The 17,203-nt window shown below is 40.6% G+C and overlaps 1 protein-coding gene and 1 pseudogene across 1 annotated transcript; one reads left to right on the top strand and one right to left on the bottom strand.

Annotated features, from left to right (window-relative positions):
• Nucleotides 1-4,056: 4,056 nt before the first annotated feature.
• On the bottom strand, nucleotides 4,057-7,273 carry LOC9659334 (probable linoleate 9S-lipoxygenase 5). The gene is made up of 9 exons (XM_002986445.2): nucleotides 6,922-7,273; nucleotides 6,581-6,867; nucleotides 6,291-6,525; nucleotides 5,904-6,233; nucleotides 5,761-5,846; nucleotides 5,608-5,715; nucleotides 5,263-5,546; nucleotides 4,939-5,202; nucleotides 4,057-4,883 (listed from the first exon to the last, which is right to left on the bottom strand). The coding sequence occupies exons 1-9, from the start codon at nucleotides 7,100-7,102 to the stop codon at nucleotides 4,130-4,132; spliced, it is 2,529 nt and encodes an 842-aa protein (XP_002986491.1). The 5' UTR covers nucleotides 7,103-7,273; the 3' UTR covers nucleotides 4,057-4,129.
• Nucleotides 7,274-7,300: 27 nt separating this feature from the next.
• Nucleotides 7,301-8,431, top strand: LOC9658743 (annotated as a pseudogene).
• The last annotated feature ends 8,772 nt before the right edge of the window (nucleotides 8,432-17,203 follow it).

Raw genomic sequence — 17,203 nt, 5'->3', positions numbered from 1 at the left:
GCCCTTTCTGAACTCCTCTTCCTTCTTTGTTCTTTTCTCACGTTTTTAACAAACCTATTATTCCAGCAAATATGGATTTTCTATATGAGGATTCTGTATCATTAGCAGTTGTTATACTTGATTTTCAATGTCCACAAGGTGTAGAGCAGGATTTACCTTCTTTTGATGAGGTTCGCAAGGCTCAAAAGATTGAGTCGTGGATTCAAAGGCTTCAAGATGGATTTGAGAATCTTGCATCACTAACTAATGACTTACCATTCTAGCATTTACATTTTTAATATTGCCTTGAAAATAGCCTTCATTATTTTGTAAGGATAGTTTTTAATAATCATTACAGCTGGTGGTGCCTTCAATCTTTGTTCCCCGGTTTCTCTATACCTACCATGATTCTTTTGTTTTAGGTGGGTATATGGGACATTGTCATATAATTGAGAAGATGCACAGGTTTTTCTATTAGTTGAAGATGTGACATAATGTTATCCAATATGTGTATAGCTACATCTGGAGCCAAACTCGTAATACTCCCCTTTGTGCTACGGAAGGACGGTTGGAGTCAATTGTAATTTCCTATCCATTTGAGTTGGTAGCATTTGATCTTATAAGAACTTTTCTATGATTAACTATTATGTTATTATTGATTCTAATTATTTAATTTGCTAGGTGGAAGTTGGTGCTTTTGCTAGCACCTCTACAACTATTGTTAAATACTTCCTCCTCAATTGAGTGATGTTTTAACATTTTTGTCCATCAATTGAGGTGTTTTAACATTTTTGTCCAGAGCAGATTCTTTTATATAATGGTCCTGTGTTTATGGCTGAGGCACTTCTTGATTGGGGATATACCACACTTTCACAAATACTTATCATCCATAGTCAGACAGTTTGGTGGAATGGCTTATTCAAACATTCAAAGGGATGATCACAAAATACGTGCATTTGGATTATGATGGTTATTTGCTGTCTTTTCAGTATGCATATATCATAGGGGTGTAGAGTTCTATTGATGCTTCACCATATAAGCTCCTATATGGTCATGATCCAATATTACTAATGGAGTTGGGTTTACTTATGCGATTGTTACGACTTGTCGATGTTAAGTCACGGGATTAGTATTTGATGAACATTCTTTCACTTGTCCAAGTTGAATCTGCCGAACACTTAAGTTGTGTACAAGTGGGACAACAACAGTGCTACAACTCTCATCATCATCCACCTATAAAGTACAAAGTGGATGACTTGGTGTTAATTTGTTTTCCCCATCTTAAGGTATGTGGTTTATCTAAGAGGCTCCTTGCTCAGTGGAAAGGACCGTATCAGGTGTTATGGCAAGTTGGACCACAAGTTTATGAGGTTCGGCATAACATCTAACAAGCCAATCTTCCAAAAATTATACATGTGTAGTAGTTAAAACACTTCATATAAAGGGATCAAGAACAATTAGTATCACCTACAGATCCACTAATATTTCCTTTTGATGTTCCTCCAGATCCCGGGCCATTTACGAAAGAACCATAATGGTCTTCCATTATTCCAAGAGTGATGTGAGGTCCAAGTGTATGGCTATGATGCCATATATCAATATTAGCATAGTGGGATTTTGGTAGCTGTTAGATTAATTTTAATTTGGACCACTCACTCATGTATATAAGTTAGGGTTTTAAGGCTAATTGATATGCACATTTTCTATAGTCCCTTTCTATATTCCATGCACTCACACTATTAAGTTGTTTAATTTGTTTTTATTAATAATTAGAGCTTTAATCATGCTTATAGCAAATTCAAATTTAATCAATTGAGTGGTAATATCCTTAATATACCATCACCTAGTGTTGGGTTCCATATGTTTAATGATATCTAGACATAAACAAGCCATCATTAGGATGTCTCCATATAACAGACAAGTAAACATCTTCAGACTTATTGTACCTAAAACTTTTTATAACTAATTCTTTATAAACCAAGTAAAAATCTTCATTAGCAATAGCATGTTCCTAGAGCAAGAATTACATGAATCCTGGTGGTAATCTCTTGGTATTCATGGACCCAGCAAGATCTGCAACTATTGATACTGCCCAATTGGCAAAGTCTTTGAAAATATTTAAATCATATGAGTGTTATTTTTTCTCGCCCAAAAAATCACAAATAAAAATTAGTAATCCTAGCTGCTAGAGCTGTGAAGAGATTGTTGCAATCCTATTTACTATACTGCTGCTAAACAATACCAAACACACTAAAGTACAATAAGAATAACACAACATTTTTTACCATGGAAGGATGGAACCAAAGAGAGAAAGCCTAACAAAAAATAGATCCACCATTGCCAAGTGGAGGAGTCTTCCCAAACAGAACTGGAATTCCATCAACCTAGCAAATTTCTTAATCTTGTGACCTAGACAGAACTACTTAGTCTGCTTTACCTGGAACTCCAAGCCTCAAGAACTTGAATGGACCAGGATGATGCACAACTTTAAAGTCTGCTGATGCAATATGGAAGAGTTATGTGAGAAATAAAGAAAGAGTTTTTTACTTTTCTCAAGATTGCAAGATACACATTTGGAACAGCTTCAGGAAAAACGTAAGTAAAATAGGAAAAACTAACTTAGGGATCTTAGAATATGCATATATGACTACTTTGAACACCCATGCCAGTCCCTTGAACAAATCCCTTGAGCACCATTGATATTGCATGGATTGCCATGCACCATGAATGTGAGCTTGCTGCACACCCACTGCATGCCTGGAGAGAATGCCCTGGAAGATCCCATGAGAAATGCCCTGGAGACAAAGAGATTGGATGATTCAGCCACCCTACAAAATATCCACCTGATCACTGGAAAACTAGCCACATCTGGAGTAGCCCAGCCATTCATCAATCTAGGATGTGAGCTCTCTTGCAGCATGTCTTGGTTGCCATGAAGAATGATTTGTGGCCTGGAGCAATACTAACCAATTGAGCTGCGTGGAGTAGGAATTCTTGTGCGCCTAGGAGTACAGTTTGTGATGAGCACTCTGACAACTGAACTGTGAACATCCCCGTGCTCAAGCGGCACAAGCTCCTGGGCCTGTCCTTAGGGGCCGTCATCTGCTGCTTGGGGTGGTGGAAGCTTTGTGGCTGCAAAGACAAAGGAGGAGCCATGGTAAAAGGGCAATTCTGTGCAGTCTATCACCAGGAGCTTGAAATGATTTGAGCCTCTTGATTCCATACATCCAGATGTGCAAGCTCTAAATGTATCTTAGTATTGTTCAGGGCACACTGGCACGTCTCACTGAAAAACTTAACAGTTTCATCCTTTCCCAAATTGTAGAGGATGATTAGTGTGGTATTTAAATGATCTAGTAGTAGAAATCAAGTTAGCCTAGGAAAGGAAGTGTTGAGAAAGAAAGGGATCACTTACTTGTAGCCACTGTTGTTGCAAAGGTGGATGTGATAGAGTGTGCCATGAACCGTGCTGTGCAGACACCTCCATACTTTGCATCACCCACACCCGCTGCCATAGCACTAGTCAGCTCTAGAATTTAAACATAGTGCAGCACTTCATTGCTAGTGCACACGCAGCATGGGCAGAGCAAGTCATTTAAGCATAGCTTCTCCACCTGAAGGAAAGTAACTTGGCCTCATCTCCAAGCAGACACAGGTGAATACCCTAGTGACTATGACTAAGACTGAGAAATCAGAATCTCTCCACCACCTCGTAGACAGCAAATCTGCACCAACTCTTTCACTGCATCAAGAATAAGGAAATTGATTCTGTTTATCAGTGCCAAACGTGTGCAATTAACAAAACATCACTGGTGCACTCCCTCATCAGCCCTGCCTGTGGTGCTGCTCACACAACTGCAGGCAAAGCAGCCATGGAACCCTAGGAGTGCATGGTGTAACAATTATCACCACGCCCTCTTCCCTTCCTGGCCACATCTGCATACTGCCCATTAGCCACCACAACATTGAGCCAATATGCCCACAAACCATGGCTACTGGCCCTGGCCTCTTCCAGAGAACCATTGCTTCCGAGGCTGCCCCGAGCCTGGGATCGGACGGCTGCGGGGTCTGGGCCCTTCATTCTTATATATATAGATATTATATATATCCTTGTATTGTACATATTGTATATATCCTTAGGGTTTATATCTCAGATGGAAATGCTGTTGGGCACGCCCTTGCCGGTGATCCCTTTCTCTGATGCCGGGGAGAGCAGCGTGTAGGGGATGCTCACGGGCCCCAATCTGTTCTTGAGTGATGGATCGGCGTTGCGGCGCGCCACGATTCCCTCCACATTCTTCATCGCGGCGGTGAAATTCTCGAAGGCGGCGATGGCCTTGGGATTATCCGTCCAGTTCGAGATATGGCGCTGCCCCAGGTACTCCTCGTCCGACGCGTGAGAGGAGAGGATCTCGAGCGTGAGCATGACGAGGATCGCTTCCAGCTTCCTCGAGACCGTCTCGAGGAAGAATTCTTCGGGCTTTGCCAGCAGCTTCTTGTGTTCGTCCGAGTTCTCGGCCGGGATTGGCTTGTGAGTGGCGGTGGGATGGTTGGGCATGTAGCCAGCGTATGCATACTGGCCAAAGTTCACGGCTGCGTGATGGGCCGACGCTACCCAGATTATAGTGGTGAGCGCTAGAGCCAGGTTCTTCTTGCTGTCCAGCTTGATCCACCATGGCTCGTCCTTCTTGTCTGCATGGCCTTTCTTGATTACTTCGTTCCACCAGGCCTGGAGCTCTGTATCGTTTGCTACTGCTTCGTCGTCGTTGTAGCAAGCGTCGAGATAACTGGACGTCCATTTTTCCAGAGCGTCCCAGATTTCAAGACCGTCTGCGGCATATGGATAGTCCTCGATTGCAAGCTTGAGTCCGTGCTTTGCTGTGGAGTCTGGGACCGCCATCCCTCTGGAACCGAGTAGTGGTGTCAGTGCCAGAATTTGTTTTGTTTTGTTTGTGTTACCTTTTGATGAGATCTGCTGGTAGGCCTTGTTCGTCGAATCTCCAGCCTTTGTAAACCACAGCGCTCATCTCCATGCTGTATTTTCCTGGAGTGAAAGTTAGCTCGATGATTCCAGCTGCATTGATGAGGCTTTGCCGCGCTTGCGAGTTGATTGACATGGTGTACTTGAAGTGAGGCTGCAGGAACGGGTTTAGAGGGTGAAGTTTGCTCAGCTGCCTGTTAGTCGCGATGATGAATGGCTCGATGCAAGCATGTGTCCTTAGCCTTCACAACAGATACGAGAGGGTTGCTTTTTTGTTTTCTTTCTCTAAATGTTTGGCTTACCAGTGACTGACAAGCTGGTGATATCCAGAATCGTTCGTGGCGGCGTGTGCTTTCGCGAGCTCCCAGAGCCAATCGGTTTTTCCAGCTGCCGGTGGGACGAAGACTCTCTGAGAAGACGGTGTGCTGAGCTCGATGGCTACGGGCCGTAGAGTTCCATCCGACTTCAAAAACAGGAGAACTCGGGATGCGTAAGCGTAAGATGATCTCTGGGAGTTGATCTTGTCGAGGTAAGGCATGAACTCATCGTGATAGCTGAGAATAAACAGTTTCTTGTCACTCACTGCCTGCATTTCCATTTGCGTGGTTAGAGAGTCAACTTAGAACCCGTACTTCAGAAAAACGAACCTGTTGTACGGTTGAGCCTTCTAGCTGACTGCCGATGTGTTCCTCGGTAATAGCGGACTTTGATGGTCCGTATTTTTCAGGATCCAGAGTGCTCATGGGTGGAAATTCCTGAACTCAAGAGTTGGCTAATGGCTGTGAGTATCATGAACTTACCTTTAGACAGTGAATCATCATAGGATTCACTCCACACAGCATTTGTCTTGCAAATTCTTCGTCCGTCATCCATCCCTTCTCATTCACTGTAGTTGCCTGATGTTAGATGCATGTTTTTCGAGTTTGCATTTGAAGAGCATTACCTTTTAAGATTTGCGGAAGTGGGTACTTCATGTAGCTGGTGTTGCCGGTGTCTGCAGTGAACTCGTTGAAGAACTCGAGTGGCGTTTGCATCCCCCTTACTGGTGAGGTGACAAGCTCGGATATATCAAATCCTTGGTCATACAGGTCCTTTATCTCCTTGAACGAATCAAACGTCTGGTCAAACGTGATGATGCTTTCCAGAGTTGGAAGAACGCTGTGACTCAGTGCCTTGAGACCGTCGGCCAGGAAGTCACTGTTCTTCACGGCGCCGAATCTTTCGTCGCTTGGTATGTAGAATTTGTTTAACGGGGTCAAGGTGAGAGTTTCAACTGTTGCACAGGAAAATCACTAATCAGTTTTTTTTTTCTTCTTCTTCTTATTCAGACCTCCATTGATGTTAATTCGACCGGTGCGACACCTGCGGGGATAAGGAAGATCAGTCGATCCGCCCAAAGTTGGTCTTTGCAGGTTGAGGAGTGGATTTCCCAGATCGTTGTAAGTATCGTAGTCGTAAATCCGATCCCAGTCTTGTCTAATTCCCGTTCCATCGCCTTGCAGGGCTTTCAAGTCACTCTCCCGAGCATTTGTCAGGCCCGTCGGTGTCTCGTTTGGCAAGTAGAGCTGAAAGAATTCGTCAGGATACAACAGTCAGAGATCTTTACCACGCAGGGCCTACCTGATTACTGAAGAACAGACGCTCTGTTCTGTAGAGGTTCGAATTGTAAACCCAGGAATAACAAGGAAACTCAACGATCTTCCCCCCTCCAGGCATCTCGACAGTCAAAGAGACAAGGTAAAATTCACTTGGATGACTATTTGCGATGATAAATGCTCCAGGCAGTCCGAAATCCGGATCTACTGAAAACTTCACAGAGTACTTGACATCGTCCGTAGCAAATAATCCTCCAGAAAACAACCACTTCTCAAGGTTTGCGGGATCGCTCTTCTTTCCTGTCTTGGCACCTGTACAATACTCAAAGGTGAGGATGTTCTTGGCAGCGACAAACATATACTTACTGATCAATTGCAGTGTCACTCCAAGACCAAGGAGATCTGCGGTATTGTCCACCACCGAAGCTCCAACGTTGGTGACATCGAGGACATTAGTTTTCCGGACGAGGACAGCGCCTTTATAGACGATCTTAGACGAGCCTCTATCCTGGAACAAGGCTCCAGCTATGCCTCCGAGAAGCGCCATACTAGAAGAGCAAGATGCAAGAGTATACAAAAGCAGGAAGGCAAGTTGTAAGCTAATGTTTTCCTCGACTGCAAGGGGTTGCAGATTTATACGCAGCTTGAGGCATACACGTGAAGAAGGTGGGACTGATTAGTATCATGTGATTGAGGCTACAGGCAGATTTTTCTTTCTCACCGAGCAACCAAATCGTAACAGCTCATGCAAGGTGACGTGAGAATCAGTGACCTACTTTTGATCCTACTTTGGTAGCTGCATATAAAATTGTCGACGGACTAAGAAAACTACCTTAGAAGGAGCCGAAAAGAGTCTCTTTCTCGTGCTGGGTCCGTGGGGCTACGATCAGACCGACGCACGCGAATCCCATCCCACCGCTGGAGTCATTTGCTCTGCCTGAGTCCATCCCGCTAATAGGTGGTACTCTTAGGACTCTAATTCTGGAGCTTCAACCTAGCTGGCGAGAACTGGGGTCCGTTTGCAGCATGGATCACTGGCTGGTAAGCTCTTTCGTTTACTCTCTCATTCACCTTTCTTTACATTGTTGGTCAGGTGTGTCTTTCTAGCTCTCGCTCTTTTCTTCTCTTTTAGTGTGTTTTATGTTTCAAATTCAGTGGCCTGTGACGACAAGCATAGACCTTTCTCTAGCCACTCTCCTTCAAGTGATGGTACTACTGAGCACTGGTGGTGCAAATGGTCGTGGCTATTATGCCTCCAAGTGCGTCGTAATAGGATTCCATGCAGACCTTTTGTTTCTTCACGGGCTAGTAAATAGCCTGCCAATTCATATCCTCTCTTTTTTCGGTACCTTTGCCGTGTTCTGGAACTTGATTGGTTGTTTTCAAGTATTTCAACACAGTGAACAACGAAGGTATTCACAGCTATCCGTATATTTTTCTTCTTGGAATTTTGATGAGCCAATACGCACTTATTGGATACGATGCCTCTGCTCATATGGTGGCTTTCTGGTTTATATTTGTCCTCACCATCGTCCCATGCAGTCCGAGGAGACCAGATCAGCAGACAAAAACGGTGCATTTGGAATTATAAGTGCCGTTGTTATATCCGTCATCGTTGGATGGTTACATTCTCGAAATCACTTTGGCGATCAGCGACATCGGGTTCTTGCTTGATCCAAACAACGACGCCAAAGGTTATGCCGTAGCCCAACTCTTTTACACCATTTTCAAGGATAAATACGGCACTGGAACCGGAAGCATAGTTTGCCTGCCGTGCCCATTTTTTTTCTGTGGGATACTTACCGGAAGAGCCATGCAAAACGCACACACCGCGAGTGTGCCAGAAGCATCCCTTGAGAGCATAGGCCATCCTTGAAAATGATTGGAAAAAAGAGATCCAAACATGGAAGAACTTTATACCTTTTGAGTTGCTAGTCACGGAACTCATCCTCTACTATTTCTCGTTGCTTGACTCACCACCGTGGTTTTTGGTATTTCTCCAGTACTTGGGAAGCAGCGTTGCCTTTCAAGCTATGGTATCTATCGGCCTCTACATTGCACACACACTCCCGATATTTTTCCGCGCCAAGAGCTTCACTCCAGGGCCATTTAACTTGGGGCCTTCGGATTTGTTCTGGGATGGGTGTCAGTTCCATGCGTGGCGACAATCACGGTCTTGTTTTGCTTGGGGAGGGGAGTTTTGATCGTGGTGGTGACGAGCTGGCTCGGTATTGGTCCATAGGGGGAGAAAATGGATCTGTTTGATAAGTCTAGCTATGAAATCGTTTTTGGACTGAGAATCTAAAGTGATGTAGTAGTTTTCGTCTTGTAGGAATGAACCAAAATGGTATGAAGGTACTGAATCAGAAAGTTGAGGTCCACTGAATTTCTAAATTTATCAATGTTGCTCCAGAGCTGGGCTATAGAAATATTTTAAGAATATTTTATAGACTTAGGAAAGCCTAACCTTGTTTAATATCAATTCTTTTGGGGATAGATATTGATCTTGATAAGGAGTCATGACAACTCTTAAATGGGGGACCTAGGAAAATTCCAAGTCCTTTGATAGTTTATGTGAGGTCGATCTGGAAGTGCCTTTGGGCCCTAATTCCAGACTTGGGATCCTGGGTAGATAAATGTAACTGTACACTTGCCAAAGTCCCATGCAACCAGGACAAGGGATTATCATTAGGTAGAGCAATTAGGGGGCATTTTGTCCCCTGGGGGTCTCCACCTCCAGTGTATCTCCCCCCTAGAGTCCACCCCAAAACAGGGGAGCCATATGCTTCTCCAGTGGTTCATCCCTACTGGTGTCTTTCTATCCTTCAGTGCTGCCCACCAGTTTGTTACTACAGCCGACACTCGTGCTTGCTAACCATCAAAGCAGAGACTGTTCCGTGCTTCCCAGATCTCTTCAACTCCTGTGGCCCTCCATATTGCCCAACGGTCATGGCCTAAAACCCCCTGCTCCGCTCCCACCAGATCCTATTGTATGTGGATACCCCATCCATGTTGTCCCCGACACCGCACTCTTCACCAGGCCAATGCTGTTGCTGAGCCCCTTGACTCTTCAAACCAATGAAGAACATTTCCACTGCATACCTCCATATTGGCTGTGACTCCCAAGTCCTTGAACACTTTAAGGATCTATCTCCATACCTCCTTCACTAAGTCACACTCCCATAACGTGTCAAGCAGCACTGGCTGGTTTCCTCCTGAAAACGGTGTTCTACTGGAAGGCTATTATTGGCCACCAGCCATGAGGTGATCTTCACCTTCTCCTAAATTGGGAGCTTCCAGAAAGTTACCATGTTGTCTATGACATGTTCTGCTTCCATGCATTCATCAATCCACTTTCTCCAGGGATTTCGTCCCTTTCACCCTCATGTGGAGTCTGTTACAAGCCTCCTTAACATCATATGAGAAAAACCATTGTTGCCTCTCCTCCAAGCAGCTGGGTCCCAGTCAAGATCCTCCATCATCCTTCTCCCTCTGACTCGACTACATCTATTATCCTGGTTGATTGCTAGAAAACTTGGATCCTGCCTTTTACTTCATTATTCATGACTGTGGGCATGTGCTACACCTCTCCAGCCATCACCAGCATGTCTCCCCACACAATCGAAAAGGGATGGCCATCGTTTTTCTCTGGGGAGGTAATGAACCATACCTCAATGTCCACCTCTGTCCACGCCAGCATCAGTGCAGTAAATGCCCTTGATTCTAACTTGCATTCCTCACCTTTTAGTTGTGCTTCTTATTAGATCGCTATGAAGTCTCCAGTTTGTGCGCATTGTCATAGCCATTTTCTTCCTCCTTTGGCATTGTTGACAGCCTAGAGGAGTTGTAACAAGTTCTAATCCACTTTCCATCATTTCCCCATTCCAAAACTTTGGATTGCTGTTTTGAACATATCCCTGTCTACTATGTCCACCAGCTGCTACCCCCCGACATGAAATTCTCTCCAGATGGTGTAGTGGTCCTCCCTGCCTAATGTCTGATCCCCTTCCCTAAAGAGCGCATTGAAAAAAAGTGGCTGGTTGAGCCAATCCTCAATGCAGCTTAGTCTAATCTATCCTAGGGGAAAAGAGTTCCATAACCTGTGGAGTCCCTGGATAAGAGGACCCCTTTCACAACCTATATTGGGCCTTCAGCAAACAACCAACACGGGTCTTTGGCCCATGGGCAAGTCATGTTGTGCCATGGATAAATGGCTGTCTACTTGGTTGGAGTCCCATGAGAATGATCTTGTACCTTAGAGCCTTGGCCATATCACTGGGGTCAATGAAATTGAGTCCTCTCAACACTCGTGGATGGAATTGCTATGCCACCTTGCCCATCATCCTCCCTATCATCAGTGCACCCTGCCAAACGTAAGTATATACCAGATTGCAGCCAGATTGAGATATGGTACCATATGTTTGGCAAGATGACAGACTTTGCCACCACAGTCCTAGTCGAGAGGCCAAGCTTCCTGGGAGCCCATTTCTAGACCAGAGTCCACAAGATGCCATCTTACAATGTTATGTTTTACTTAACCCCTAGATCCTCAAGTATCTCATATCCTCTCAAGGTTTCAGCCACTGGAAGTCAATTGCCTGTCCACAGGATTTGAACCCAAGGTTCCCCTAGTTTATCCTGACTGACTTGTTCTAGTTGATTGCCACTCTGACAGCCAAGTTAAAAGTTTTTAGTCATTCCTTTGCTTTATCCAGGTTCTCTATAGTGGCTTATAGGAAGAGTGCCATGTCATCAGCAAAAGCTCCATCCAATTCTCATGCCACCACTTCTGTCTTTGGGAGCTACAATTAAGAACAAGTATAGAGTCAGGGGGCATCATTACCTTACCAAGTGGCCTAGTTGAAAAGAAGGTCCTGTCTCCCTATTAATCATGACTCGGCTGGTTGCTCTTTTATACAATAGTGCTATCTGTTTGATCATTACTTAAGCAATGCTAATCCTCTCGGTCATAAGCCTTCTCAAAGTCTACTATTAAATACTTAGGGATAATTTCCAAATCTTGTACAGTAAATAGGATCATTTAGTCTTTCACCAAGAGTAACCTATGACTTGAAGTTATTTGTGGCCTAAACCCTCTAATCACTTGCAAATCCTAGATATCTAGCTCTCAAGTTTAGAAAATAAGATTCATTATCAACAATAACTTATACTTGTATGTTGAATTGTTATTTGTAATCTCCTCACCTGGAAGCTCTATTTAGGTGTGTGTGCAATTGATAACTCCAATATAATTTAGGAAATTATGCAATCTTAAATCTCTTTCCTTTTTCCCACATAATATACTTCTTTACAATTGCTTTTAAAAATTTCTTTAATATCTTGATTCAAGTTGAGTAGTGATATCCAAACTTCTCTATTGTAGCTAATTGCTACAAAGAGATGGCCACTTATTTTGCCATAAAGTTATAGAATATTACAAAAACTTCATAGAGGATTTGTATTGAGATTATCATCTAATAAATCACAAAAGAAATCGATTGTGGACACAAAAACTTGAAAATAGTTTTTCTAATGACTTGAATCAACAACTTTCAAAGAAGTGTAGAATAAATGCCACCAATGCAAATTCCATTCTTTGATGTACATATCTCCAATAAACTAACCTTGAGTGGAATTTCCTGACTTAAAAACCCACTAAACACATTGTTGAATTGCCATATTCAAATAAGTGTATTATTGATAGGAGAAGAAATAACAAAACTACTCAAAGCTATAGAGGAGTGTAACTTTCCTTCATTCATCAAGGTCATTATCTCATCCTTTAATTCATATTACACCCTATTCAAATAATGGTAAGATCTAATAAAAATTCTAAGATCTTGATTAGGGACACCACATATATAACTTAGCTTTAATGATGTTGTCATGAGGAAAGGACACTACATTACTAAGATTCATAATGATATGAAGGAGGTGAAAGATTCCATCAATCTCATTAAAAAATTTCTTGCTTCATATAAAATTTCAAAGTTTGAATCAATTTCATGTCTGTAATTACTATTGGATTATAGTATTGTAAATCAAGGATTATGGTATCTTGAAATGATAGTCATCATCAAATGATTATGGCAATAAAAAGGCTGATTGCTAGTTGAAGTTGTAGAAAAGTTGGTAATCTTATAACCTTTATAAAGATAATATCAAAATTAAATTTTTTATGACTCATCAAAGTTAATCTAAAATTAAATTCTTGAAGTAATTTGATAAAGGCTTTCTGTGCTTCATTTTTAAAGAATTTTGAAGAAGTTACTCTTGTGAACTAATTCCTAGAGATTGGATAGGGGACTTTCTCTTTAGATAGTATGCTTGTAAGTTTTGTGATCTTTATATTAATCTTACAAACACCTTATTTGGAATACATTTCATATGAATTACATTCAAGAGGAGTTTTGTGATATATTTTAGATGAGTTGCTTGATAGTTTACTTCTAGAATATGGGATTTTGAGATTGACTTAATTCCTGGAGCTACAATCAACTATTGACTCATACTAGTTCCACTAAAGATGAGGAAATCAATAGATAGTTTACTAAGTACCTTTAAAAAAGGTAGTTATGGATAAATAAGTCTCCTTGGGTTGCTCCAATAGTGATAATTAATTAAAAAGATGATATATAAGATCTCTTCATAAATATAAAGGATTAAACAATAAAATTGTAAAGAATATATTATCAGTCCCTCATATCGATAATTTACTTAATTGTCTTTGTAATACTCAGTATTTATAAAGTTGAGGCAAGGGCATCATCATATTTATTTTAAGTTAGAGAATGTTTTGCAAATGGTGAAAGTGGGTTAACATAAACTTTTAGTGATGCCATTTGGTTTGATAAATGCTTTTACAACTTTTCAAAGGTTGACAAATTAAGTTTTATAACCTTACTTAAGGAAGATTGCATGATAATATCCTAATATTCAACTCTACAATGGAGGAACATAAAATATATATGCAAAGAGTTATGTATGGATAATAAATTTTATTTGAAGTTATTTAAATGCAAGTTTTTCTTAGAGATTGGATATCTTAAACATTTGATTTCAGTGTATGATGTGTGGCTTGATCCTGAAAAATTCCAAGTTATGAGTGACTAACCTTTGCCTTTGATAATACATGATCTCCATAGTTTTTTGTAATATGATTGGAGTTTTTTTGATGATTTATGAAGGATTTCTTAGAGATAATTACTCTTCTAACTGATCTTCTCTGTAATATGTTGAAACATGCTGTTATTTATGCTTGGGGTGACATTTTAGCAATTGAAGCAATATTATATCTTTACTCTCATATTGAAGATTTTTTATCATAAAAAGCTTTTTATGGTTGAAAGTAAAACTTGCAATAAAAGTGAAGTAAAAAATGTTAAGAAAAAAGCACAACTTTGGCTTTTTTTTATGGAAACAAAGGATGGTAGGTACTTGTGAATGGATGTGAATACCACTAAATAAATGGTTCTAGATGACACTTCTAAGAGTGCTTTTAGGATTTAGCTCACAAGCAAACCCCCTTTCCATAAGTACTTTTATAGTAAGACTCTCCTTAAAAGTTTTTTGCTAGTTTGAATTTTAAGTTGGATGGCAATACAACTTTGATCTTCAAAATCACAAAATAATAACAAAATTAAGGGACTAACTTAAATTATAGGCAAGTAAGAAGTTATCTTCTCAACGTGTTGCATTGCACATGTCAATAATGCCTTAGGACATCATCATTCAATGCTTTAGATATTAAGATATTATTCTAGTATGATGCTAAAAACTACATTGCTTTGAATAGAATGTTGTTTGCAGCTAACATTTCCCTAACTTCATTTTTCTCAGAGGCAAGCTTTCTTGGTTTTTTTCTTACTGCTAAGGGTGAGGTTTTTATAATTTAAAAAATAGGGAGAGACAAAAACATCAGTTCTTATGAAATCATCATCTTAAAAAATGTTATGATATATTTTTCTTGATTTTAAGGATTTGATAGCGATTTTCTTGTAAAAGCCGAAGGGTGAAAGATGTCGATTCTTGCCCAAATTGACCTCTTCTATGTTATTATAGTTTTTTTTTTCCTTCTCGGTCTTAAGAATTTTTGTTTTCTGAATTTTAGAGAGGTAGAATAAAGTTGGCAAACCAACTTTTCTCAGTGACTTTCATTATTTTTCTTTGCATTTCTTGTAGTTTACAATCGATTTTACACTTTTTTATTTACAAACTTTTCTTGTGAGAGCATATATAAATTAAGTTTGACCAAGAAGGGACTTAAACTTATAATGCCATAAGTAAATTTTGCTTTATAAGTTAGATATTTTAATATTTTGTTTTTTATTTTAGAGGAAGTGTCAAGGCGAGCCTCAATAGTCCTAGTCTCTAGGAAAAAACAACCTTAATTGAGTGGAGATTCATCTCAAGTAACCAATGAAGTTGCTATTAGTCATACTAAAGAAGGCCATAAAGAGCATAATAATGAGGTGGATGCTAAGGTAAAAGCTCATGTTAGTTTTGATGCTACTGTTGTTGAGGCTATATTTATTGGTGGCGAGGTATTTACTAATACTAGTGGTGGTGGGGAAGTTGTGTCTATTAGGATTAATTGTAGCGCATCTTATCTCTCTCCCCTTAAGCTAATTGAAAAAAGGGCAATTGCTGGATGAGAGAGCCCTTAGTAGCTATTTTATCCCTATTTATCCCCTAAGGTTCTAAGCAAATCTCATCTCATGATCACATGCATTACACTCACCCCCCCTCCTCTCAGAGATGTCAATGTCCTCATTGACTATTGAGGACATTGACATTGACATGTATTCATTTCCGCACTGAATCTATCAATCCTTCCATTGTGTAAATTAGCTATTCCATGTGAGGCAACTAGTCATCCACCTGTACTGCAGTCCCACGGTGAGGAAGGATGTATGTATGGATACCCAATATGTACAATTTTAAATTTAGGGGTAGGAATATACCTTACTCAAGGGTATATTATATTTTTAAGTAGCCACTAATCAATGGGAATCGAACTTGTGTCATTTACTTTGATACCAACTATAGTGCACCTTATCTCTCTCTCCTTAAATCAACTGGAAAAGAGGTAATTGCTCCCTTAGTGGTTATTTTATCCCCATTTATCTCCCAAAATTCCAAGAATCCATGGTGATAGTATATCCAAATCTCATCCCATGATCACATGCATTACACTGATGCTCATGAGGATATAGTGGTATTGGGGGAATTGCCCTTTTAGCTTTTGAAGCTACTTATGGCGGGATTGTTAGGATTTTATCCCTTACACCCTAATCTAATTGGCTAAAGGGGTAATCATTTGATTATGAGGCCCTTTTTTTATCCTATTATCCTGATCTAATACCTAACAATCCTTCCCTCACTAAGGAATGATCATCCGTGATCATATTTAGGCCACCATCCAGTCACCATGGTCTTTCTCTTAGGGTCTACCAAACCTTGGTTCTCCCTTTAGATCCACTACGTTCCTCTAGATCCACCATGTTGAATATTCTTGTAGAATATTCTTACCCCACTTGTTAACCACAAGAATTGAATTAAGCTTTAATACCAATGTTATGATTCAGTGCAAAAAGATAGAGAACCTTCTTAGATTATGTTATGCCTCCTCTTGAGGTTCCTCACCACCCAACTACCTTTGAGCTACCTCAAAAGCTCCACTATGCTACCACTCCACTATGAAGGTTAAGTCTTTTACCTTAACATGTTTTAATATACCCTTGAGCCTCCCTTTGACCGATGTTGACCATGTGGTCAAAGTTGGTGCCTAACAAAGGTAGATGTGCCGACTACAAAGGTTGTTAGTAGTGTGGTAACTGCATTATTGCAAAAGCTACTAGTGGTATGGTAGACACCATCTTGAATGATTGTATTTGGGACACAATCATCCAAGCTCAAGAATAGATGGTTAGTAAAATGTTATAAGAAATAGTGTGAAATGGCACTTTGTGCTAGTTGGTTTAAAGCAATTGGATGTACTCAACTTATGACCCTAACATAGCTATTTACATATCCTTTTTAGAGGTCAGTTTGAGAGTATGGTTGATACTTTCATCATTTCACTAGCCAGATAGAGCTAATGATTATTGAATTTATTTAAATGGAGAAAAAGACAACAAGTGTAGACCTAGCTGTATTAGAGAGACAATACACTCGACTTTACTAGTTTCGCTAATAGATATCAAATAAACTGAAATGGGATCTCGCAAAGTGGCAATTGAGGGACATATGCAAAGGCTTCTTTTAATACAAGACTAAACTCAGATGAGGAGTAGCTTGTACCCTAGTGCAATCCACATTTATCAAGTGAGAGTACAACATATTCACTCCCAGAACTACTTACAATGTGTGAATAAAATCTGGAAAGGTCACTAATCTACCAAGACCCAATACTTTATGTGGCCCACCCAGTAGGAGTGCCTCCTCTCACTCTTGGCAATCCACCTCTTAAACACAACTTGCAGACTTTGTGGAGCAATGAAAACACAATGCCATATCCTATGGAATGTTCAGTAGCATAAGATGTGTGGGAAGGCTTCATGGTAATTCTCAAACAATCCTCTCAAGATGGTGCAATTATAATCTATAAATCAGCATTTTGGGTTGCTTCATCCAAGGAAAGATAAAA

The sequence above is a fragment of the Selaginella moellendorffii genome, unplaced genomic scaffold, assembly GCF_000143415.4.
Source record: "Selaginella moellendorffii unplaced genomic scaffold, v1.0 SELMOscaffold_74, whole genome shotgun sequence".
NCBI lineage: Eukaryota > Viridiplantae > Streptophyta > Lycopodiopsida > Selaginellales > Selaginellaceae > Selaginella > Selaginella moellendorffii.
This window is presented reverse-complemented; position numbering and strand designations above follow the sequence as displayed.